The 27,980-nt window shown below is 35.7% G+C and overlaps 1 protein-coding gene across 2 annotated transcripts; it reads right to left on the bottom strand.

Moving 5' to 3' along the window:
- Positions 1-9: 9 nt before the first annotated feature.
- hacl1 (2-hydroxyacyl-CoA lyase 1) lies at positions 10-27,962 on the bottom strand. Of its 2 annotated transcripts, NM_213085.1 has the most exon segments (17): positions 1,316-2,049; positions 7,461-7,647; positions 8,144-8,251; positions 8,358-8,516; positions 12,026-12,180; positions 12,280-12,381; positions 17,016-17,099; positions 17,199-17,304; positions 17,382-17,517; positions 22,245-22,357; positions 22,485-22,579; positions 24,940-25,017; positions 25,251-25,323; positions 25,465-25,545; positions 25,629-25,669; positions 25,813-25,917; positions 27,866-27,962. In NM_213085.1, coding segments are annotated over 17 exon segments (1,707 nt in total). In that variant the 5' UTR covers positions 27,917-27,962; the 3' UTR covers positions 1,316-2,016.
- Positions 27,963-27,980: the final 18 nt, after the last annotated feature.

Here is a 27,980-nt window from a genome sequence, read left to right as displayed (position 1 = left end):
AGCTCAACATTGATGAAATGTCATGTTTATTGTGATTAAATGTCATTACACACATTTTAAACATGTCCACTTTCATGTTAAACTAATATTCATTTTTATTTGAATGCATGTTTCTTTCAATGTACCTATTTCAATGGTTAATCAATGCCTATTTAAAGCAATTATAATAAATGCATGAACCCTACTCACACATTTGTCAGTGAAATGGTTGTTTTATTAAGTCTTTTAAAATAGTTCACACCTGGAAATGGGTGAAGATGGTGTGATCTGCCAAGACTAAAGAAGCTCTTTTGCTCTGCAGTAAGGCAGCACAGTAATGATAGGTATAAGGCCAGGAAGAGTTCAATTAACCAGAGATTCAGATGAGCTTAAACAGAAGGCCACTGGAAAAAAAATACACTGACCTCAGATTAGAAGGTTTTATGTACTCATAAAATAATCAAATGTACGTAGTTGTAGCTGTAAAGTTCCTTAATTGGGTGTTTCTTTTAAAGAAAATACAAATTCATAACAAATTTTTAACCATAACCTCATGTCATTCCAAAATTGTGTTACTTTCTTCCATAGATTAAAAAGAAGTATTTTGAAGAATCTTGATGCTACCATGGGAAACCATGACTCTGATACACAGCCCATCTGTAAATTTATTTTATCAATTATTTCTCAAGTAGAGAGAATTTTTGTTGTTGTTGTTACAGAAATATGATTTTCAAATTTTATTTGATTTTTAAATATAATAGTTTTGATATTTCCAATTACAATTTTAATTTGACTTTGCCACGATGATAGTATACATACTATTTTATTAGTTACTTTGCAAAACAATAGTATTCAGCTTAATTTTAAATGCTTAACTAGTTTAATTAGAGTAACCAAGCAAATCATTGACCAGGATAGCTCTGTAGATATTTGGGTGGATCAATGAAAACACTTTCATAATAATCACACGTAATTTTGATGGTCCATTTGAGTATTAGTAGACTGTCTGCTTAATATTTGTTGATATTGCTCCTTCAACAAACATTTAACTGACTATAAGAAACTTTGCAATATCATGTCATTGCATGTCAACTTACACTAACCCTAGCCCCAACCTTAAACCTAACAGTCTACTTACTATCTAATGAGAATTAGTTGGGGCATGCAGATGCAATGTAACTTAAATTCAACACACAGACCATCAAGATAAAGTGTGACGTGAAAAAATAGTAAACTGTGTGAACAGTGTCTTGGTTTTTACAGTGACATCTTGTGAAATTTCACTGCCTTTGGATTATTGCAGGAAATAAACTTTGTGAATTAAAAATTGTTTACATGTTTTGTTACAGGTTACTTTATTTGTTACATTTACAGTTTTGATTGTCATCATTTTAGAGGCTAAACAAAACAGCAGTAACAACCATTAGGCTTCCATCAACTCATTCAATTCTATTTAGAATCTTTTTTTAAAAAGTTTGAAAGTGGAAATAGTTTGCAGAAATACAACAACAACAAGACTGTAAAAGTGGAATAGTGTGTACAAGGGTTTAAAAACATCGATTCAAATATATTAACTAATTAAAAATGGTCAAATAGTCAAGAGTGAAAAAATATCTTAAAAATATGTAAATATTTTGAGCTTTATCAGGCATTTAACTATTTAACCCTTTCAAAAAGCCCACTGACTTCTGGGTGACTGAACTTGACTCCAGGTTTCATTAATAATTTTTATAAAACTGCATAAATTGATGTTGTAAGAAAGCAATTCTTCAAAAACAAGTTACTTTTATGACACCGGGAATGCAAAGTCATGCGGGTTTGGAATGGCATGAAGGGTGAGAATTACTCTTGTTAACTTTTTACATAAAGATGTTGAATGGAAGTTCACTTCAGGTCCTTAAATGATTCTGTTTTTTAATGACGGTTTTTTTTTTATAGGAAATGGTGCCACCTGCAGTAAATCGACCAAATGTAGTGTAAGTAGCATAAAGTCCTCCGTTGAGACATGATGTGATTTCTTCCTCTTCCTTTCAGCTTTTAAAGATTTGAACGCGTCAGCCAAGGAAACTCCTAGAAGATAAAAAAACAAAGCAGAATAGATTTAAACTCAGAATACATCTTGCAGTTCTGATCTTTTTTCCATCAGTTCTGGTTTAAATAATGCCATCCTATCCTAACAACCTTTTACAACTGACTTACTGACTACACATTTGGGTAGTTTGAAAAACAAAAATTTTTATATTTATTGTAGTATTGCGAAAATTTAAGGCTCACTAAATGTATTGTCTTATTATTATAAAAAAAAAAAATATATATATATATATATATATATATATATATATATATATATATATATATATATATATATATATATATATATATATATTTTTTTTTTTTTTTTATTATTATTATTTTTTTTTCCCATTTCAATGAACATCAGGTCAGGACAAGTGTGCTTCCTGAACATTAAACTAACATTAAATACCAAAAACATACATGAGTGCTGGCATAATCTTGATATTGTAGCACTCATATTTACTTTCAAAATCATAAACAATAACATAGTAACATTTTTACTTAAATGTTGAGGTTCTTTTAATATAGATTGCACCTTGTCAATAACAAACTTTATCTTTATCTCCCTCATCACTTCACATATTGTGCAAATATGAAAAATTTCCATCTGCTATATGCTCCAGAACTTCAAGATCTGTATATTCTGCATATAAAATTGTTTCAGCAATAAATTAGTACATAGATCTAGTTTTTTATATAAAAAGTTAATTACTAGAGATTTAATTAGAGTAACATTCAGAGTTTGAACCCATTGAACATCAAAATAGACAGACATATTTGAAAAAAATCCTGATCTAAAGCTGATCCTGATCAAATACTGATCTAAATCCTGATCAAAGTTACAAAAGATTTTTAGGCTTGGCCAGGTTCCAAAGTGTTTTAAACATGCTATTATTCAGCCACTCTTGAAAAATAGTCTTGATCCTGCTTCACTTAACAACTACAGGTCTATCTATATCTAAATTGCGTTTCATTTTAAAAGTTTTAGAAAGAATTGTCGCCATGCAGCTGAATACTGTTTTAGAGGCTCATAATATCTTTGATAAATTTTAGTCTGGTTTCCGTAAGCATCACTCCACAGAAACTGCCCTTCTCAGGGTCTCAAATGGTATTTTAATGGCTGCCGATGCAGTAAAATGTTTTCTGCTGGTTTTGCTGGATCTTAGTACAACTTTTGATACTGTCGATTACAGCACTTTAATTAAGAGGCTGCATTCGCTTGTGGGCATTACTGGGTCAGCACTGAGTTGGTTAACCTCCAATCTTGCTGACAGGAGTTTTTCTGTGTCCATAGAACCTCATATGTCAGACTCCGTTCCTTTGTCCTGTGGTGTGCCTCAAGGTTCTGTCTTAGGCCCTCTTCTTTTTAATTTATATATGCTCCCTCTCAGTAAGATTATTAGTAGTTTTAAAGGTATATCTTACCACTACTGTGCAAATGATGTACAATTATATTGTTCTTTTAGCCCTGACAGGCTAGACAAACTGTCTCTCTTGCAGGATTATTTACTCTCCATTAACAAATGGATGGCAGACAATTTTCTGCAACTGCACCCTGATAAAACAGAAATGTTAATTTTTGCTCCAGATAGAATCAACCTAATGATGAGGCAAGTTTTTGGAGGTTTGTAATTTTCAATTTGCAGTGATATTAGAAATCTTGGTGTCATTTTTGATTGAGCTCTGTGTTTTAATAGCCATGTTAAATCTGTTGTTTGTACATGCTTTTTAAACCCAAGGAACTTCGCAAAAATCAGAGATATTGTGTCAAAGGAATAAATGGAGATACTTGTCCATGCCTTCATTTCTTCACGATTGGATTATTGTAATGTTCTGTTCACTTGCCTGAACAAATCCTCTATGGAGCGTTTGCAAGTTGTGCAGAATGCAGCAGCAAGGCTTTACACTACAGGAGGTCACACATTACACTCCTGTGCTTAAGGCACTTTACTGGCTTCCTTTAAGTTTAGAGTACATTTTAAGATTCTGGTCATTACATATAGAGCTCTGATTGGTCAAGCACCCCCATATATTCAAGATCTTTTACGCAGTCACTCATGTAGCCGGACTCAGAGGTATCTGGCAAAGACCTGTTAGCCATTCCTAGAACTCGTCTTAAGACTAAAGCTGACCGTGCCTTCTGTGTGGTGGCCTCAAGGCTCTGGAACTCTCTCCCGGTAGCACTGAGAACTCTGGGATCAGTTAAACTTTTTAAAAAGCATTTAAAGACACGCCTTTTGGTCAAGCTTTTAATTCACAGTATTAGTGTTTCTGTATTTGGATTTTGAATTAGTTTTAATATGTTTTAACATGTTTTCTTTTATTTTCAAGTGTTCTTTTAGTTGTTTTCTCTAATTGTAAAGCACTTTGTGACTTAATGTCTGGGAAAGGTGCTATATAAATAAACCTTTACTTGGTAAAACTTTACTAAGTAAAATCCATACAATCTATGAAATAACTGCAAACATATCAATAAATCTGAATAAAAAAAAATGTGAATGTGGCATAAACCTGTGTCTGGAGTTAAGTGATGCCATGCTGCTTTTCAGTGTATTGGATTTTTTTTTTTTCAAATTACAACATGCCGAGCCTTACTGAACTCACACGATTTCAATTTACTATAATATTCTAAGTGAAGCTGCTTTGACACTGTCTACATTGTAAAAGCGCAACAGAAATGAAGGCGAATTGAATTAAATTGAATTACAGATATTTGATTGGATGAAAATCGTCCACTCGCATGGACTGCAGGCTTTAAATTAGATGAAAGCCTCAGGAACCACAAAAAACATGAGTTGACAGGTCATGTCTATTGTAATCACACAGGGTCCAAGAGGATTAAAAATATCTTCTTTTTTGTTCAACAGATAAAAGAAGTTCAAAAAAATTTGGAAATCTTCAAGGGTAAGTAAATAGTGAGTTAATTTAGATTTTTGGGCGAACTCTCCCTTTAAAGAGATTATCCGTTTCTTTTTCAAACTTGAATAAACTCAACTGAAGTGGACCCCGTTTACTTGTGAATGCTTGTGTAACACTAGAAAGTTTCCATTCATTGCTGGGGAAGCCCTTTGACTGACAGAGAGATTCTGTGCTCCAGCTTGCCGTGACAACCAATCCTTCAATACATCTGCGTGAGGTTGCCAAGAAACACCCAGCACAACAAAAAGAGGGCACAACCTTCATTAATGGGGTCTCATAACTGTCAGGAATAGAAAGGTCAGTTATGTTTAAGGTGTGTGTATGTGAGGGGGGTGGGGGGTTTAAACTAGCGTGAGGATGTTAGCAATGAAACCTATAGTTAGACGCAGATTCCAATCAAGCATGTCAGAAACTCCATAGCACTCTATTTTTAATAATTATGTCTATCATTAGAATTACTTTATCAAATAACACACATTCCATGGAGAGCAATCATTCATTTTCTGTTCGGCATTTTCTGTTCGGCATAGTCCCTTTATTAATCAGTGGTCACCACAGTGGAATGAATCGCCAACTTATTTAGCATATGCTTAACACAGCCCTTCCGGCTACAACCGATCACTGGGAAACACCCATACACTCTCAATCACACACATACACCACGAACAATTTGGCTTACCTAATTCATGTTAAGTACATGTCTGGACTTTTGAGGGAAACCGGGGCCCCCAGAGGAAACCCACGCAACATGAGGAGAACATGCCAACTTCACACAAAAATGCCAACTGACCCAGCCGAGGCTCAAACCCCCGACCTTCTTGCTTTTTTACTTATTTATTTTTTTTACATTTTAGCCAATCGTGTAGCTTTTTGTGGAGTTTTTTTGAGTTGAGTTAACTGTTACCCAATTACTGCACTTGACATAAAAGTTGAGTCAACTCAAAAAGCTCTGCAGAAAGAAAGTTTTGGTCTTGTTTGTTCTATGTGCTTGCTGCAGATAAAGTTCAGAGAAGATGCTACTAGTTACAAGTGAGGGTTTTAATGAGGACTACAACAACATTGAATAAGATTAAAAGGACTTGTTTTCAAAGCTGTAATGGCCCATTCACAAGGTGCGTTGGCTTCAAGGCTTCACTTTGAATGGGTGATGTCAAGTGTTGCCGAACTGAATTGTGGGTCTATTGGTGCCACTTCAGGGGTGCTGTTCGAGCAGAAATTGGGACTTTCTCAACTTTTAAAGCTCCAACGATAGCGTCAGCCAATAAGATCACTGTTTGTAAATACACCAGCTAAGACAGTAGCCGATTGCTGACTAATTTCATTGGCTGACACTGCTACGACAATCGCATCAGCCCCAACCTCAGACACACCCTGTCAAGTGTTGACACTGAAGCCCCGTGTAAATCAGGTGTAAACCCCACAGCTCCACTGACAGCACAAAATAACACCAATAACAGGCTGGCTGGAATGTGTATTAAAAAAAAAATAATAAAAAAAAAAGTCAATATCATATTGACAAGTCAAAATGGCTTGTTCCAAAGAGCCAACCCCGCAACCATACGGGACTAAGGCCAAAGAAGAAGAATCACATTAAAAGAATTGCTGCCATGCAATGGAATTTGTTTTATTATTATTATTGTTATTATTATTAATAAAATAACATGACATTTGCCATTGAATACTAGTAAACAAGTCTTTCAATTTGATGTTATAAAATCAACATTATAATGGTACAGGAATTATCTTTGTAAAATGTATCTTATTATACAGTCAAACCTGATCTTGGGCTTATGTGTGTTTGTTTGATTGGATTTGTTCTCCATCTTAGTTATTAGTTTAATTATAGACTAACTTAGTAGTTTTCAACTGGTTTGGCCATGGACCCACATAATTCCAGTCATCAGGGTATGTTTTCCCATTTATATATATATATATATATATATATATATATATATATATATATATATATATAGCTCAGTGAAATGTTTTTTGATCAGTTATATATAACCTGTTCATCAATTGGTTTTAGTTGTTTAACTGATTTATACAACAGTTCGAAGACATAATTATGTATATAAAAATGAAAATCTAACACAGAAAATCTCAAAAAACCTTCTGTATGAGGAACTACTTTCTTCTGCCATTCACTCACATCTACAGCTGGTCAGATTAGCGGAAACTCTTGCTAATTCACCAACGTCACTTTAGATTTGGTATTTGAATGATTCTCTAGTATCTCTAGCATCCAAAGTGATGACAAAACATTAGATTTTGCTCATATTTTAGGATTATAAGTCTGAACGGCATGAAATGCCATCAGTCTACAGAAATTTCCCAGCATTTCTCTATTCAAATCAGGAGATCACAATAATTAACCCTAAAAAAACCAAAGCAAAGCAAACACTACTAGATTACTATGGCATAAATACATTTACATTATACTATAACAGACATAACTTTAATATACGTCCATGTATTTGCATTACCTGTTGTTTGCGGTCTGAAGTTGGGTCAATAAGTACATTGAGAAGGCTGGGCATCTGTGTGTTCTTCAGACTGTCTTGTAGTGCGGTGCGCAGTTCCTCCACTGTACGAACCAGATACCCATGACCACCAAATGCGCTCATTACCTGCTCGTACCGAGCCTCAGGCAATAGGGTCACCGGAGGAGCTCTAAAACATACATACACATCAGTCTTTGTTAGTACATTTCACAAGGCAAAAAAAGTGACTTCAAAAATGTTTTTGTAAAACAGTTCCGTTGTGTTAAACATGCATTATATACTTACAGTATATTTTCTTGTCTGCTTGTGTAATGTACTATATTTGATATATGTAAACATATAGCCACACTTTACTACAAGGTGTCAATGGTTAACGTTAATGTATTTACTAACATGAACAATAATTCAATTTTAAATATAATTACTATATACAATACTTGCATATAAATTTTATCTATTTTTTTTCCATATATTGCATTACATTTTTATTCTTACAATGATAATATGAATTAATCATGTTAAATTTATTTTATCATAGTGAGGTAAAAGTTTATTTTGCCACACGGTCCCTATGAAGTTTGCTTTATAGCTTTTTATAGAAAGGTGTTTTTGGGATCTCTATTTTAGAATGACCCTAGAACTTTCCTTTTAGGCCCTGGACTCACATGGTGGTCATGTCTCCCATCTTTTCCATTGCTTTCCATGTCTCTGGATCCACTCCACTGTAAATGCCATTGTTATTAATTACAATGATGATGATGGGCAGTTTATACCTATTCAGAATTAGAAAATAAGGAATTACTACTCAAAACAATTGACCAGTAGATGGAGCTCTATGTCTTACGTTAAGATAAGAGCACTTAAAGATCTCCCATTCACCTGCACATGGTCTCTGCCTCCATGCCGGAGAAGCCGAAAGCACTGTCTCCTTCCACACACACCACTTTTTGGCCGACTCTCTGCGCTTGCTCCAGAACTGCTGCTGCGATGGCAAAGCCTGGACCTACCCCCATAGTGCCAAAAGTACCAGCATCTAACCTGTAAAAGACATTAAAGGAATAGTTTACCTAAAATAAAAAGGTACTCGTTATTTACTGTCCCTTAGTAGTTTCAAACCTATGGGCCCTATCATACACCCGGCGCAGTGTGGCGCAAGGCGTGACGCAGTAGTCTTTTGGTAGTTTAAGCTTGGCGCAACAGTCGTTTAGAGGCGTTACGCTACGCTGTTTAAATAGCAAATGCATTAGCGCTCATATGTACGCCCATAAGCATTCTGGTCTAAAAAGGAAGGCGTTCTGAGGCGGACCACTGGCACGTCGCTATTTTGAGAAACTAAACTAGATTTTTCATTAGACCAAAACTAACCCGGTCTAAACTCCGGCGCGGAGTTGCGCCTCGCTCACGCACTGCTTAATACGCACAAGAGAGCAATAGGCAAATATCTTTACATATGAAAAAAATTAAATATTAAAGATATATATAGGATATAATAAGAATAGATATAGAATATAAATATAAAGGATTAAAATATTACAAAACATATTATTTTCTAGACTACATAAATATGAAAAACCACTGCTTTTATGTCTTCTTCATCTCGGGAGGCTTTTTCAGTTCATTCATAAAAATTTGCTTTTGTATAATGTTATTATTATTAGCAGTATTATTTATTATATCCATATGTATATTTGTTTTATTAAAAACAAGCTTAGATTTGCCCACCTGTCAGGTTTTAGACCATATGGGGCACAGCATGTGTTTTAGGATATAACTCAGGTTTTTGAGCACATTTTGCTATTATTATTCATTTATTCGTTTGCTGGAAATTAGAACTGAATTTAGAAATAGTTTTGAAACGAATATTTGCTCTTAACAAACAAAAGTATTTATTTATAGACTAATTGATGTCTGTGCATAAAGGTTTCCCTATCCAAGAGCGAAAGTGAAAGTAGATCCATTATCTCTCATTCTCACGCAGTTAAAAGTTATTCTTTCTGTTAAAAAACTGTTAACTGTTTGCTTGTGAAATGTTCATTTTTTCCACTTAGACTTACTTTGCGTCCTGTAAATAGCGAATGCGCTCTTGGCACGGCGCAGCTGACTCTTAAAGGGAATGGGAGATGAGACTCTAATTGGTTTATTCTTAAAACACACCTATAACTCATTAAGAAAATAAACTCAACCCTTTTAGACCATGCGCCGAAGCGCAAGGCAGATTTCCCATCCTTAAATTAGCAAAAACACGTCCTGACACGCCCTGAAAGCATTTGCGCCCTACATTTTGCGTTTTGCGCATGGACCGTCAAAATAGATTCCTATGTGTTTCTTTCTTCAGTTGAAAAGAACAACTATGAATATTGTATAAGGCTGAAAGCCTGTAACCAAGGACTTCTATAGGGAAAGTCCTTGATAGAAGAGAATAGTTTCCAGTTTTGAATTGACACTGTTTCTATTCACTATGATCTTTTATGTGAAGCTGCTTTGACACAATCTACATTGTAAAAACGCTATACAAATAAGGATGCATTGAATAGAAATTTTATCCAAAATATTGCAAAAAAATAAAAAATAAAAATAAAAAAATAACGTAATTAGAAATACTCGCATCCAATATCTTGTTTGTCATGGGGGACATGTATGAAATGTTTCTGAATGAAATTGAAAGTGCCAAAGTCGACTGCTAAAGTGGATTATATGAAACTCTGGAGGAAATGTGAAGAGCGCGGTGGCATAATGAAGTTAACCGTACTTTGCGCTGTAACATGTAAAACGGATCATAAAAGGAACATTCAAAAAGCAACTTGTGTAAGGAGCTTAATTAAATTATTGTCTTATTCAGATTAAGGTAAATCATTTGATTACTGATGTCTATTCAAATATAGCTAGTTCTGCTACAACCCTGATCAAACACAGCTGATCCAAAAATCATGACTCTTGAACATCTTGCTTAGTTGGATCAGCTGTGTTTGATAGGGCAGGAGCAAAACTGTGCAGAGCTGTGGCTCTCCTAGAACTAAGTTTGAGATCATTGTCATGAAGGTTTGAAATTAGTAAAAGGTGAGTAAATGACGACAGAATTTTCGTTATTTTTGGGTGAATTATTCTTTTTAAGACTAATAAACACTCAATTAAGGGCATACTCACACTATGCTATCCGAACCATGCCCAGGCTCGTTTCCCGGATCGTTTGAGAAGTGTGAGTGCTCTGAATCAGGCTCAGGCGCGGTTCACTCGGCTGGCCCTGGCCTGGTTGGAAGAGGTGTGCCAGAGCGTGGTTCACTTGGGCTTTGGAGCGGTACACTTGTGTGTAAATGCAAAACATACCTGAGCCCGAAACTGAAAGCAAGACGTGACTTTTAAGCAAAAGCTCCATTTGGAATATCTAATCATTCTTACTGTTCAATGAATGCAAACTGTCGTAGTTTATTAAAGAAGCAAACCCCTCACTGCACGAAAGCTGCGCACCTTTAGCAAACCTTCTAATTCCTGCAGCACGAGTACTTTATGATTGTTTATGAGCGTCAAAAGTGGCTGATCTGTTCGGTGAAATATTTGACTGCAGGTCACTGCATCTCAAACGATATAACTAAAGAAATCTGCATTCTTAAAATACTATCCAATATATTCATTTTTAAATTAATCTACAAAAGCACAATCCAAATTTTTTTTGTATTCAGCACAAAGTGTGCTACAATAATATGTGAGAAATATGGATGTACATATTTGCTTTTTTTTTTTTTAAATAAATATTATGCTTGGTTAGTAGAGTTTGGAGAAAACAATTTAGCTGAATAAAGGTCCAAAAAACACACTGAATGGGCCTAAACGAGACTTTAAAGTAAGAAGGCTAGAATATTTACTTCACAATTATGTGAAAATTATTCTGTTCTCTCATTCAAAGAAAACGTTACAATGATTTACATTTTGTAAAGTCTGTTTTGGGTCAGCATATTGTATGCGTGGGTGTGACAATGATCATGAATAATTCACATCTGAAGAGCAAAAGACACTCCACCAATTGCCAATGTTCACGCATCAAAGGCATTGTGAAGTAAACAAAATGTTTGCTGTATTATGACCATGTAAACACTACGGGTTAACAATATATGTGCATTTATACAGCATTTACAAAAAATATATATTTGAAATAGTATAAAACGTGTTTGCAAAACTGTTTTATATATATATATATATATATATATATATATATATATATATATATATATATATATATATATATATATATATATATATATATATATATATATATATATATAGGCACAATTTTATATATAAATATAGGCACAATTGCTTTCTTGTACCCACAACATTAAAAACATAGCCCCATCTCTTTCACTAGCCACAAACCATAGCTAAATATAAATATCAGTTTTCATCACAATCAGGATCTTTTCTACTCCTTTGATTGTGCATGTTTCAAAATATTTAACTTATGAAGAAGGATTCATAGTACCAAATAACTAGTTTTCAGTTCTTCGTATGAAAAGAGTATAATGTATTTGTAAGCTGCCAATAGTGTCTCTCACCTGTGCCGAGGGAGGTGATTGAGCAACATGGTGCGGCCGATGTCCATAGTGTTTGCTCCCTCACTCACTATGATGCAGTCTTTAGGAAGGAGCTCCGAAATGTGGTGAAATGCAGTGTAGTAGTTCATAGGCAGAGTCGTCTGCAAAGAAAGAGCCTGGGAAACAAACAGTTTACTTAACAACATAAATGTGAGTGTACCTGTATATTCAAAAAGAATGTATTTGTTTATTAAATAAAAATACATAAAGCTCACCTTTGTTATCTGAGCATTGGCAGTAATTTTCTCCCTTAGTGTCGCCCACCACTGTGAATCAGATGGAAATCTCCAAGACTCTGATCTTACAGTCTCCAACAGCTTTAAATAATGTAGAAAAGAAGATTTAATAGGTTATTTCATGAAAAAAAAATTGACTTTCAGCTATTCATATATTTTAACATACAATTGCCGTTATATACATAACCAAATGATTTGGAGTTCTGCAAAATTGTAAAGGAAATATTTATTTTTATACAAAAAGAAGATAATTCTAATACAAACAATACACAAAGTATTCAGACCCCCTTAAAGTTTTCAATCGCTAAAATGATTTATTTATTATAAGTTATTTTTTTCCTCAATGTACACACAACACTCCACATTGACAGAAAACACAGAATTGTTGACATTTTTGCAGATCTATTAAAAAAGAAAAAATGAAATATGGCATGGTTCCAAGTATTCAGACCATTTGCTGTGACACTCGTATATTTAACTCAGGTACTTTCCATTTCTTCTGATCATCCTTGAGATGGTTCTACACCTTCATATTAGTCCAGCTATGTTTATATGTCTGATTTCATGGCAATTAATGGTAAAATCTTAGAAAAGATCATTATTATGAAATAATTATGAAAACATCAACCTGCAGTCTTGACACGATCCCCACATCATTCTTTAAAACAGTTTTTACCTGTGTAGAATTGGATCTTCTAAAAGTGGTAAATGCTTGACTTCTCTCAGGGATTTTTCCAAACTCACTTAAAACTGCAGTTGATAAACCCCTCTTGAAGAAGAGCAACCAGGATAACACCCTATTGAGCAATTACAGGCCAATCTCAAATCTCCCTTTCATTGGCAAAATCATTGAAAAAGTTGTTTTCAACCCGGTTAACAAGTTGTTAAACTTCAAGGGGTGTTTAGACAATTTGCAATCTGGTTTCAGAGCACATCACAGTACAGAGAGCGCTCTTATACAGACAATCAATGATATCCGCCTAAATACAGATTCAGGTAAAATAACAGTGTTGGTATTGTTGGATCTCAGTGCTGCATTTGACACTGTTGATCACAGCATACTTCTGGATAGGCTGAAAAACTGGGTTGGGCTGTCCGGGGCGGTCCTCAAATGGTTTAGATCTTACCTTGAAGGGAGAGGTTACTATGTCAGGTTACAAATGTCATTCAACTGCACTAGTCAAGACAGTGTTATTACATGAATATGTTGGACTTTAGCGCTGTGTACGGGACAGTAATGAACAAACAAAGAAAACAAAGCACAAAGGCAGAACATTTCATAGGTAAGATTTAGTTTTTTACGTTTTTGTATGTTATGTTTTGTCTCTTATTGCATTCACCATAAGGCAAAGTAGCACCAACTCACACTAAACACTCGGCTTATGCTAGTTTTATTGAATAAAATCAGCAAACAATGCAACAAAAATATGACAACGAGATGCTGCGGTGCCAGAAACTTGTATTATTGTCGTCTAGTGAAGGAGATTCATTCACAAACAAATCGCTCCCTCCGTCAGTATGAGAAGTGAAAGCAGGAGAGGGGGTGTTTTTCAGGACATGGATTAGTACATTGGGTGGATAGTACATTTCCATACACACAAACACAAGCTTTTTGCCAGGAATGCATGTGCGATTACTTATCCATCAATGTAGAAAAGTGCTGAAAAATTTTAAGTTTCGTAATTTAAAAAAAAAAACCTCCTGGAAAACTCCCAATCATAGATATGTGTACAGTATATGTAATTCTCTGGCTCTGGATGGCCACAGTCCTCCACTGCAGCTTGCTCCCGCGTTTATTTCAAAGGAGTGCTACCCTGTACCAAAAAGGTGGTTCTAGTGACGCATTCCTTCTAATAGACAATAACAGGGTAGGCAACATCTGTATACATCTATGGTCGGTGTCACTGACGCCCACCTCTCAAAAAAAATAACTGCACGTCGCAACGACACGTAGTGCAAGCTCTGTGATTGGTCGGCTTGGTAGCACTGACGAGTGTGGGCATGGCCTAGAGCCACTCGAGCCCAATGAAGCGATTGTTTGAAGGAGCTCTAGATGGAAAGTTTTATGTTTACCTTAAGGTTAAAGCTGTTGCACGTTCGCCATTTCCTGCCTCAAAATGAGCCCGTTTGAACCACTTGTACATTAAGGAAGCGTTCAGAAAAAACTAAACACCAGTGAAGAAATTTGACAAAGAGGAACATAAACACCTCACTGTCAACTAGCTATTCGGAAGTGTTATTGCAGAGCAACAGAAACAGTGCCCAGAAGTATGAAAGCACAGCTACGCTCGTTGCATGCACTGTGGGTCACGCTGGTCACTTGACGCAGAAGTATAAACCAGGCTTAAGGGGGTCTGATCAGGAGACCTTGCGGGCCATTCAACTGGCCCACAACGACCAATCCATTTTTCAGGAAACTGTTCATCTAGGAATGCTCGGACCTGACACCCATAATGTGGTGGTGCACCATCTTGCTGGAAAAACTCAGGGAATGTGACAGCTTCAGTGCATAAAGAGGGAAACACATCATCATGTAGCAATTTCAAATATCCGGTAGCCTTGAGGTTTCCACCGATGAAGAATGGCCCCACTATGTTTGTTGTCTATGGTGTGAAGATACAATATGTGCAACCCCTGAAACTACGGATATTGGAAGCCTGTGCTGTCATTTCTCTTGCGGTGTTGCTATCAGGGTTTGAAAAGTGGGAGAAGAGGGTTGCATTGACAATCCAACACAATGGGCAGCACATTGAACACATTTCAAAAGTGGTCAGAAAGCCAAGATGGCCGACTTCAAAATGGCCAACATGGTCACTACCCATCTTGAAAAGTTTGCCCCCTCACATATACTAATGTGCCAAAAACAGGACATTAATATCACCAACCATTCCCATTTTGTTAAGGTGTATCCATATAAATGGCCCACCCTGTAGTTTTTTTTATTTTTACATAAAAGCTATGTTACATTACAGCACCGATAACTGTAAAATCTAAGGTATTCAAAAGTATTAACGTTTATCAGATTTCAAATTGTTCAACACCCACCGACTCGTTCCAAGCAGGGATCAAACCGAAGATTCCTGTATAGGAGGCAAACTGTCAAGAGGAAGTTTCTATAGGAGTGAGGCTTTTTGTGCTGCATTCGCCTGCTGGCCTTCGTTACACACTATGCCAACAATATGCAGTGGCCTTTTTAAATAAATAGTTGTAAATAATACAGTTTAGTATGGTTCAGAAACTTTTAACTCTAAATTACTATTGTATTTTAGTTGAATTACTGGTGCGTGAGACCGGTGCAATGCTTTGAAACAGCAGAAATGTATGTAACCTACGCCTAATCTCTCACTATATACTTTACTAACTCACAAGAATGTTTAAACCTTTGAATAAAAATTTGAAGTAGTCACGTTGGTATAGGCAAAAATGAAGCTTCAGAAAATCACTAATCACATGATTATGGCATAAACAATCAAGCTCCGGTAAACTGCTTCACTGCGAGATGTATAATTTTTTTTTACATCACTAACCAGAACCATTCCTAAGACTGGCCATCCAGCCAAACTGTGCTATCGGGGGAGAAGAGCCTTGGTGAGAGAGGTAAGAAGAACCCAAAGATCACTGTGGCTGAGCTCCAGAGATGCAGTCAGAAGATGGGAGAAAGTCATAGAAAGTCAACCCTTACTACAGCCCTCCACCTGCTTAAGTGCAGAGTGGCTCAACACATAAAAGCCAGCATAGAGTTTGCCAAATAAAGGACTCCAAGATGGTGAGAAATAAGATTCTCTGGTCTGATGAGACCAACATATATCTTTTTGGCCTTAATTCTAAGTGGTATGTGTGGAGAAAACCAGGCACAGCATCATGCTGTGGGTGTGTTTTTCAGCTGTAGCTACAATCCAGGGGAACATAAATCTAACCAAATAAAGGGGTACTGCGACTATTCTTGAATGGCCCAGCTAGAGCCCTGAATTAAAACCAATTGAGCATCTCTGGAAAGACCAAAAAACGGCTGTCCACTTACTTTTAACATCCAACCTGACAGAACTGGAGAGGATTTGTGAGGAGGAATGGTAGAGGATCCCCAAATCCAGGTGTGAAAAACTTGTTACATCTTTCCCAAAAAGACTCCTGGGTGTATTAGACCAAAAGGGTCTTCTACTACTTCTACTAACTACTGAGCAAAGGGTCTGAATACTAAGGACTATATTAAATATATCAGTTTTTCTTTTTAAAAAAATCTGCAAAAAATGTCAACAAGTCTGTTTTTCTGTCAATTTCGAGTGCTGTATGTACATTAAAGTGTAAAAATGAACTTAAATTATATATACTGTAACAGAGTGAGAAATACAAGGGGATCTGAATACTTTTTGTACTCACTGTATATAAGCCATAATGGAACACGAAACTCTTTTTTTTAATGCTAAAGTTTACAGAAATTTGGTTAAAAGTAACATTGGAACTAAAATTGAAAAAAAAAAAAAAAAACTCAACTGAAACCGGAGTCTTTCTCGGGTCATGTTTTCTCCTGTTCTTACAGTGAGTGTGATATCATAGTATAAATTAAAATACTAGTTCTGAAGTAACATTTTTGAATTAGCAATGGCTTTTGCTGTTTACGTTTAGCTGTAAATGCGATGCCATGGTGGACGAAAGTATAAGTATGCATATGGACTCCATATTTTATGTAAAATGATCAAGGTGACACTGTAGTTTACCTGGCTGGTCACCATCTTTATGTCTCCAAGTAGAGCAGATGCAGCTCTCACGTTATTACTCAACTCTTCAGCACACAGATCCACCTAAAGAACATCGCAATGCACCATGAGTGTGATGGACGAGGTAAACGAACATTACAGAGATGCTGCAGCAACTTCCTCAGTGTTAAGGTTCTAACTAACCTGAATGATCTTTACATTGGCACTGAATCTGGGTGGAAAGCCAAAGTGTAGGATCCAATTAAGTCTGGCACCCAGCAGCACTATAACGTCAGCCTGCAACAGAGCTCTGAGAGAGAGATGTGCATTATGCTGTCACATCAATCAATAAGAGATTTGGCACTAATTACACAAGCGCAAACACACCTGGATCTGGCTGCAGCAACACAGTTGGGATGGTCATCTGGCAGGACTCCTTTCCCCATTGGTGTGGGAAGAAAGGGTATCCCAGTGACCTCCACCAGTTCCCTGACCACCTCCTCTGCCCTGGCATACGCAGCACCTGGAACAGATGTTTGACATTTTTCATTTAGCCGTCAGCTTTAATTGATGCTCACAAAAGCTTCAAAAATGCTCACACATGTTGTTTAAATATTGCTTATAATTATTATTTTGAGGCTAACATTTCTACATCTGCTACAGCTTTAAAGTTAAAACTACTTAACTTCCAAACACTACTCCAGGCACACACTACTCTAGCTCGCAAAATGGCTAGTAACGTTAATGTAGTCCCAGACATCCCAAGTCTCCCGGAAGCTTCGGGAAAGTTCTGGATGACCGCAAATGAATGATAATCTTCTGGAAATCGCTCATCCCCCCCACGGTCCTTAAATACGTTGCACACCTATAATAAGCAGATAATTCCTTCTTTCAGATCCACTGAAATGGCAGGTGACAATCAAATCAAGCAGATCTGTGCTGTCTAAGGAAAAGGTGGACACTCATCTTTCTGAAAACAAAAAAAAAAACTTAAAAATTTATTGAAACTGAGATCCATTTACAAACTAAATTGTTCTTTTCTTTTTAATTGTTTAACTGATACAATATTATATTTATTTTTTTATGAGCGGCTTTTTGGTTTTGAGTATAAACAAGGATTTGCTTTACTTGCTGCTAAGCAGAAACCCCAGAAGAGCTCTAGCACGGTTTAAAGTAAAAAAAAAAAAAAAAAAAAAAGGCTCATACTTTTATGATGTTAGTTTTATTACATAAAAAAAAATTAAATCAGGAAATCCTTTGGCTTTTTGCTATATATATATATATATATATATATATATATATATATATATATATATATATATTAGGGATATAACGGTATCAGAATTTCACGGTATGATAATACCTCGGTATGAATGGCACGGCACGGTATTTATTGAATAATTTACAGGTAAAACAAAACTAATGAAAAGACTCGAAAAAAGTGCCAAAAGTGTTTATTTATCTTAGCACTGAACATATCAATGACATACAAATTAGCCATCTATCTGCAAGTTTAGAAACAGGAACTTCAATTTTTCAATTTTAATAACAAAAAACTATTAAACTTTATTAAAAAAATAAAGTTTCAATTTAGTATTGTTGAAAACTCATCACATTCAACATTTAATCACCCACTTACTTAGATAGAGATGTTTATTTTAAGGAAAATTATCATATAACTATAATCTGGTAAAAGCTGGGATCCCTGGGCATGTCCTCTGCAACAGAAAAAAAAAAACCCTCTCATTTGGGACTGAGGGTTGCTGGGACAGAGAGATATGATTTAGCCAAGGTTGACAGCAGTGGGTAACATTGTGCATTGTCTTTCCACCACTTGAGAGGACAAGCCATGAGTGAGATAGAGGTCTCTTTGTGGTACAAGTCAATGTCTGCATCAATCTAACAAGTGTGTTGTGTTCTGCAGTCCCCATGACTGTTTTTAGTCGTATTCCCCAACTTATATTTCACCACAGTCTGGCTGTGCCTGCATACTGTTTTTTTCTTTGTCTGTCACCTTTTCTCCTTTTTCGTATCTTTTTAGAAAGAAACCGAAATGCTTCCACACATCCGATTTAAAACCCGCTTTAGGTTAGATCATTTCCAGCTCTTTTTCTTCCCCGCTACTAGCAGCACCCTCCATTTCCGCATTACTGGATCTGTAGTGACAACAGACCGCAAAGGATGATGGCCACGCCTAGGCTTATGGGAATTGTAGTTCCCGCTACCTTCCGTTCACTTCATTTGCCTAAGCAAACTTTTCTCAGAAATATAGTTTTATTGAATCATGCGCCTACGGTAATATTGAAAAAAATTACTATTGCGGTATGACGGTATTTACAATATTGTTACATCCCTAATATATATATATATATATATATATATAAATAGATTCCACAATATTGCCTCGTGTACTGTACACTGTCTTATCATGTTTGGGAAAAAGCTTGTCATTTCCTATCAAAAAAGAACAGTCAGAATTTGCCAGGGGTATGACATATATTTTCACTAATGGTCAACATGATTCGACATACCCAGATGAGCCTTTGATTTTAGCTTTACCGGTTATATCTGCAGCTATTTTCTTTCCGCAAGATTACAAATTATTAACATTCATTCATTTTCTTGTTAGCTTAGTCCCTTCATTAATCCAGGGTGGCCACAGCGGAACGAACCGCCAACTTATCCAGCAGGTTTTTACGCAGCGGATGCCCTTCCAGCCGCAACCAATCTCTGGGAAACATCCACACACTCATCCACACACACACACTCATACACTACAGACAATTTAGCCTACCTAATTCACCTGTACCGCATGTCTTTGGACTGTGGGGGAAACTGGAGCACCCGGAGGAAACCCACGCGAATGCAGGGAGAACATGCAAACTCCACACAGAAACACCAACTGAGCAGAGCCGAGGTTCGAACCAGTGACCTTCTTGCTGTGAGGCGACAGCACTACCTACTGCGCCACTGCATCACCTACAGACTATTAGTGTTAGTATATTATTACATTTTGTAAAATGTTTACGTTTGTCACAAGTAATAAAACGATTGTAATAAGCTGGATAATGCACATCAAGTTGTTTTCTCCACTTCCCATTGGGTTGCCGATAAGCCTGTTGGGCTTTATTTTGCAAGAACAAACAGCTAGATGTGTATTATACCTTACATAACACCTAGCAACTACCAAAGAAGACACCAACAATGAGCACCCAGAACACCCTAGTAAATGCACAGCAAAAGCATAATAAGCCTAAATGCACACAGCCTAATGTGCATTTAAGATACCCTTACAACCAAAGCAATCTGTCTGGTTTGAAAAACCTTCAAATTACTTGAAACTGCTTCTAATTCAAAACTTGTATGTTAACTTTTATAATATAAAACTAAAAATCAAAGCCACTCTTTACTTAACACTTAATACTTAAAACTTTAAACTATGAAAACTAATACAAAATAAAAAAAAAACTATCCAAACAGTTTATAAAAAAAGTTTATCCAAAAATCCAAAAAGTTTATAAAACTACTTGCAGCTTAAACTGGCTTCAAATATCAAGCTTTTAAATTGACTTTATCCCTTTAACTTTTAAGCAGCTAAAACAATACAGAACAATTCACTGAAAAATTAATATTATGCTTATTTACTCTACACATGCACGCAAGCACACACACACACAAAGATATTTGAAAGACTCTTGCAAACCAATAGCAAGCCACTGACTTTCATAGTATGTTTTTGTGGATGAACAGTTTCCAATGTTCTTCAAAAAATCTTCTATTTTGTTCAACAGAAACAAGAAAAAAAAAAAAAACAATAAATAAAAATAAATGTAAATTTTAATTAGATTGACACTGGCTATAACTTAGTGTTTGAAACTACTTCAAAATGTAAACGGCTTCTAATTAATCTTTAAAAAATTCTTAAAATGTAATACCATTTCAAACTTCAAGATTTAAAACCTTAAATTGCTTGAAATGGCTTATAAGTCCAATCTTAATCTACACTACCTGACAAAAGTCTTGTCGTCGATGCCAGTTGTAAGAGCAACAAATAATAACTTGACTTCTAGTTGATCATTTGGAAAAGTGGCAGAAGGTAGATTTTTTATTTATTTTTTTGCCATGAATCGTCTGTTGGACTGCATCCCAATCATCACAAATACTGCAGAAGACCTGTTGGAACCCGCATAGACCCAAGATTTTCACAGAAAGCAGTCAAGTTAAGTAAAGGAAAAATCATGGTTTGGGGTTAGATTCAGTATGGGGTGTGCAAAAGATCTGCATAGTAGATGGCAACATCCACAGCCTGAGGTATCAAGACATTTGTGCTGCCCATTACATTACAAACCACAGGAGAGGGCAAATTCTTCAACAAGATAGCACTTCTCATACTGCAACTTCCACATCATAGTTTCTAAGAGCAAAGAAGGTAAAGGTGCTCCAGGATTGGCCAGCCCTGTCACCAGACATGAACATTATTTAGCATGTCTGGGGTAAGATGAAATAGGAGGCATTAAAGATGAATGCAAAGAATTTTGATGAACTCTGGAAGTCCTGCAAGAATGCTTACTTTGCCATTCCAGATGACTTTATTAGTTAGTTATTTGAGTCATTGCAGAGATGTATGGAAGCAGTCCTCATGCTGATGGGAGTCATGCAAAACATTAATTATTTTTCCACTGCACCATGACTTTATATTTTATACTGTACATTATTTCGGCTTAGTGACAAGACTTTTGTCTAAGCAAAGTCAGACCTTACTGAATTAACTAAAATAAAAATCAAGACATGATCATGTTTCATTTTGTTAAAATAAGCCTAATCTAGAGGCTTTTGCCTTTCATATAAACAACTAGAAGTCAAGTTTTTATTTGTTGTTCCTGAAACTTGGAAAGGTGACAGTACTTTTGTTATTTAAGCTTTTAAAAACACTTTAAACTTTGACATTTAGGTTTAGTTTGGACTTCTTCAAATGTAATGTTTTAAACCTAAATTAAAAATGACTTCAACTTTAAACTTTGACATTTATGAAGAAGCCTTTTTTTCCATTTATTATTGTTCAAGAGAGTTTTATAAATAAATTTGAGTTGTGTTGAGTTTAAGCTTTTAACACTGCTTCAAACTTAAAATCTACAAGCGTCATGCATCTTAAAACTAGTTTCTAAAGTTCTGAAGTCGAGTTTCTCAAATCAAAACTGATCTCGTCAAACTTTTCTCTTATTTCATCTAGTTCAGCGGTATCCTGCATACCTTTGCCAATGATGATCAGAGGACTTTGAGATGTTTTGAGTAGCCTGACAGCCTGTGTGATCTCCCTGCAGTCAGCCTGACTCAAAGGAGGAGCGGGACAACAGGAAACAAACCTGGAGAAACAAAAATAAACATCCATAAATGCAATGCAATACTGCACATTTCAGGACGACGGAACACATCATAAGACATGGGTGATTAGAATTGCTATTATTGTGCTTAAGTCTACATATAGCCCACCTGACAGTGGCCCGGTCTATTTTGGCATTAACCATGTCTCCAGCTATGTCAATGTAGCACGCTCCTGGACGGCCATAAATACTGCTCCTTACAGCCTAAAACAGACAAATATCCCAATCATTGCCGAACATAGTAGACTGTATATTTTGCATACACTCAATCCTATTTAAAGATTCAACAAAATGTCTGGAAAAATGAAAAAAACTTTATTACAAGTATGAATTTAATAAATGTTTCAGTCTCATTTAATGTAATTTTTATAACACTTCTATTTTCATTAGTTCAACTCTCATTTTAGTTTCAGGTTGTTTAAAAAATGTACTATTTTTTTATTCATTTAAATAAAATATTTTTATACAATTTATTTATAACTATTAGATTAAATTCAGTAACACTTTATTTGATGGTCCATTCTGTTGATATGGTCCTTCAACAGACATTTAACTGACTATAAGAAACTTTGAAAGTACAGTGCATCCGGAAAGTATTTACAGCGCTTCACCTTTTCCACATTTTTTATGTTACGGCCTTATATTATTAATGGATTAAATTCATTTATTTCCTCAAAATTCTACACACAATACGCCATAATGACAATGTGAAAAAACATTTTCTGAAATTGAAACCTGAAAAATCAGGAAAATGAACAAAAGTATTCACAGCCTTTGAGAGAAGCTCTAAATTGAGCTCAGGTACATTCTGTTTCCACTGACCATACTTGAGATGTTTCAGCAGCTTCATTGGAGTTCATCTGTGGTAAATTCAGTTAATTGTACATGATTTGAAAAGGCATACACCTGTCTATAAGGTCCCAGGGTTGACAGTGCATGTCAAAGCACAAATAGAGCATGAAGACAAAGGAATTGTCTGTAGACCTTTGAGACAGGATAGTCTCGAGGCACAAGGCTGAGAAAGGTTACAGAAAATCTTCTGCTGCTCTGAAAGTTCCAATAAGCACAGTGGCCTCCATCATCCTTAAGTGAAAGATGTTTGGAACCACCAGGACTCTTCCTAGAGCTGGCCGGCCGTCTAAGCTGAGTGATTAGGGGAGAAGAACTTTAGTCAGGGAGGTGTCTAAGCTCCAGCGTTCTTCTGTGGAGAGAGGAGAATCTTACAAAAGGACAACCATCTGTGCAGCAATCCACCAATCCGACTTGTATTTGTCATTGCATTTGGACTATCTGTATTTTGTACTGTCTGGAGCCAGTACCTAAGCTTTTTACTCATCATAGCACATGTAGCACATAGCAAAATTATTAGCCCTTTTAAGCTAATTTTTCTTTCGATAATCTACACAACAAACGACTATTATACAATAACTTGCCTAATTACCCTAACCACCCTAACCTGCCTAGTTAACCTAATTAACCTAGTTAAGTCTTTAAATGTCACTTTAAGCTGTATAGAAGTGTCTTGAAAAATATCAAATAAAATATAGTTTATAATTTAATTTCTAAAGAAAAAATAAATCTGTTATTAGAAATACTTTTTTAAAACTATTATGATTAGAAATGTGCTGAAACAATCTTCCCTCCATTAAACAGAAATTGGAGAAAAAAATAAACGGGCGCTTATAATTCAGGGGGGCTAATAATTCTGACTTCAAGTATATATATATATATATATATATATATATATATATATATATATATATATATATATATATATATATATATATATATATATATATATATATATATAGGAAAATGTAAAGTGCTATGAATACTTTCCGGATGCACTGTACATGTCAACTTAACCCTAACCCCAACCTAACAGTCTACTTATAATCTAATGAACATTAGTTGGCACGTTGATGCAATGTAACTTAAATTCAACAAACGGACCATCAAAATAAAGTGTGACCTAAAAATCTGGATTAAGAATTATAAGAATGTTCAACTAATAATTACATTTCTTTTATTTCAGCTTTGTTTTAGTAAATAAATGTTATTTATTTATTTATAAGTTCAAACACTAATTACTTCAAACATATTAGTTTGCTTTTGGGGTAAACATGCTCTAAGGCAGGCATGTCCAAACTCAATCCTGGAGGCCCAGTGTCCTGCAAAGTTTAGTTCCAACCCCAGACAGACACACCAGGGCTAGCTAATCAAGCTATTACTAGGCTTTCTAGAAACTAACTTGCCGCAACACACCTGCAAGGATGAGCAAAATTCTGCAAGACATCGGCCCTCCAGGACGGAGTTTGGACACCCCTGCTCTTAGGGGTTTTAACTAGAGCATGGGTAAACAGCTAAATTTGTATGTCTTCAAAAAAGATGAGTCTGTATTGTATCTAAAAAATTTAATACCTATAATTCCCAACAGCATATCAAACTTTTTACTGTTTGCATCCTAAAAATGTCATTTCATCAAATGACAGACAGATATGACCTGCAAGATGCAAAACAAATTTTTTTGATGTGCCCCAAAATAAAACAGAAATTCAATGTACTTTTTCAACTACAGCCGGGATCATCTCAAGGCTGCTGGGTCGAGCAGAAAACTTGCTATACAAACGACAAGCTTCAACCTGATGAAAAAGAAAACAAGAAAATAGCTTCAGTCGATAAGTGACACTTAACAAAATAAATATAACATGCTGTTTCTTTACTTAAACTTAAACTGAATACAAAGATTTATGAGACAACTCTGAAATTACTCAGAATTATTTTTAAATTGTTGGATAATTGCCAAAGCTATCAATACCATAGGTTATGTTTGTTTTGAGGCAAAGCTAAACATTTGCTAGCAACTGGATAATACCTGAGGGAACTCCTGAAACGCTCCTGTGGTTTCTTGGTTTCTATCGGATGAGCCACCTAGCACAATGACAGGCCTGTACATAAAAAAAAAAAGAGTGAGAGGAGAAAGAAAGAAAGAAAGAAAGAAAGAGAGAGAGAGAGAGAAGAAAATTTCTACAACAAAACAAATAGCCCATTTGAAAGCAGTTCACTTTAGTTTAGGTGAATTCAGCTACCAGCAGTTCACGTTAGCATTAGCCATTCCTCCTAGCGCATGAATCAGGCCAGGCCCAGACACCACTAGACAGACAGCTGGCCTGAAAAACAAATAAATATATTAATAAATACATTTTTGAAGACAAAAACTAAACAAATAAGCAACAAGTTGAAATATTCATACCGTCCAGTCAAATATCCAATGGCAGATGCAGCGTAGCAGGCCTGGTAGAAGAAAAAAGATCCAAACACTAGTAAACACAGATTTAGAGTTTTCTTGTTAAAAAAAAATTATAATTAATTAATTTAAAAAAATAACTTTTTAAATTTTTTTTATAAATAAATAAATGTTAAACTAAGAGTCTTACTGCTTGTTCATTGCGCATGCCAACATACTTGATGCCAGCCGCTTGCGCAGCCATGGCCACCTCAATGATAGGCACACCAACAATGCCAAACATGTACTCCACATTCTGCAGATAGAGTCGAGTCAGTGTTAGTAGACATAAAGAACAGGCAAGCTATAGTATGTTGAATATTAATGTTAATCTTCACAATAATATACAATATATTTTACACCAGGTAAATGAAAGAGTATTAAAAGGTTACAAAAATTGTAAGAAAATATAAGTATATAAAATAAAATAAAAAATAATATGATTGAAAGAAAAATGTTATAAACAACAAATATAACAGAAACTTAATCTTAAGAAACTTAATCTTAAAATATATTGTCATTTTTATAATATATTTCTTTTACAGTATTATGTATTTTATAAACATTTAGACATGAAAATATGCTATAAACTTTTGAAATATATGCAATATGTGGTCTAAAAGACCAAAATTCTCTTATATGGGCTCCATTAATGCATTGCCTTCTTGTAGCAACACAGCAATATACTGTACACTCACCAGACACTTTATTAGGTACACCTGTCCAGCTGTTCATCAACACAAATTTCTAATCAGTTAATCACATGGCTGCAACCCAGTGCATTTAGGCATGTAGAAATGGTCAAGACGACCTGCTGCAGTTCAAACAGAGCATCAGAATGGGGAAGAAATGTGATTTAAGTGCCTTTGAACATGGTTGTTGGTGCCAGATTAGCTGGTCAAAGTATTTCAGAAATTGCTGATCAACTGTGATTTTCACTCACAACCATTTCTAGGGTTTACAGAGGATGGTCAGAAAAAGAGAAAATATCCAGTGAGCTGCAGTTTTGTGGGCGCAAATGCCTTGTTGATGCCAGAGGAGAATGGCCAGACTGGTTGGAAAGGTAACAGTAACTCAAATAACCACTCGTTACAACCGAGGTATGCAGAAGAGCATCTTTAAACACACAACCTTGAGGCGGATAGGCTACAGCAGCAGAAGTGCACATAGGATGCCACTTCTGTCAGATAAGAACAGGAAACTAAGGGTACAATGTGCAGAGGCTCACCAAAATTGGACAATAGAAGATTGAAAAAAACTGGTCTTATGAGTCTTGATTTCTGCTGCAACATTCAGATGGTAGGGTAAGAATTTGGGGTCAACACCATAAAAGCATCCATCCTGCCTTGTATCAATGGTTCAGGCCGTTGGTGGTGTGATATTTTCTTGGCACACTTTGGGCCCATTAGTACCAAGTGAACATTGTCACAACTTTACCTGAGTATTGTTGCAGACTATGTCCATCCCTTTATGACCACGGTGTACCCATCTTCTTATGGCTACTTCCAGCAGGATAACGCACCATGTCATAAAACACAAATCATCTCAGACTGGTTTCTTGAACATGACAATGAGTTCACTGTACTCAAATGGCCTCCACAGTTACAAGAACTCAGTCCAATACAACACCTTTGGAATGTGGTGGAATGGGAGATTCACATCATGAATGTGCAACCAACAAATCTGCGGCAACTGCATGATGCTATCACGACAATATGTACCAAAAAACTAAATACTACCTACATAAACAATCTTGACGCATTATCCATTTTCAGATCAATATATTCAACCGTTCATGAATGAAACATTTACATTTATAGTACATTTAGCAGACGATTTTGTCCAAAGCGACTTACAAGCATTTAGTGATTAAACAAAAATAAATTACATAATATATACTTTTTCTTTCTTTCTGTGCTATCATATGGAATATTTAACAAAGAATTTGTTATATATTTATCCCCATTCCTGTTTTGACACTTGTTTGACAGCTATGGTGCGCATGCGCAACACCTTTAACACACTGTCCGAAGTTCAACAGTACAAGCGAGAGACCTATTTTGTTGCAGACAGTAACAAAAAGTTTTTAATACCTCGCTAGAATACAAAGGTTTTTTGTAAAGATACTCACTTTGCAAAGGCTAGACCAAAGCACAGAAAAGAAACATTGTGAAAGCACTTTTACGAAGAGTAAGCAGACTGACCTGATCTTTCAGCGCCGCAGCGATGAGTTGAGCTCCAGTAACTTCATCCATAACTACTTTTACAACTGATTCATTTCACTCACTAACACAAACATCCAGTGCTCACCGTCCTGCA

Source organism: Danio rerio, chromosome 16 (assembly GCF_049306965.1).
Source record: "Danio rerio strain Tuebingen ecotype United States chromosome 16, GRCz12tu, whole genome shotgun sequence".
In the NCBI taxonomy this organism is placed as follows: Eukaryota; Metazoa; Chordata; class Actinopteri; order Cypriniformes; family Danionidae; genus Danio; species Danio rerio.
This window is presented reverse-complemented; position numbering and strand designations above follow the sequence as displayed.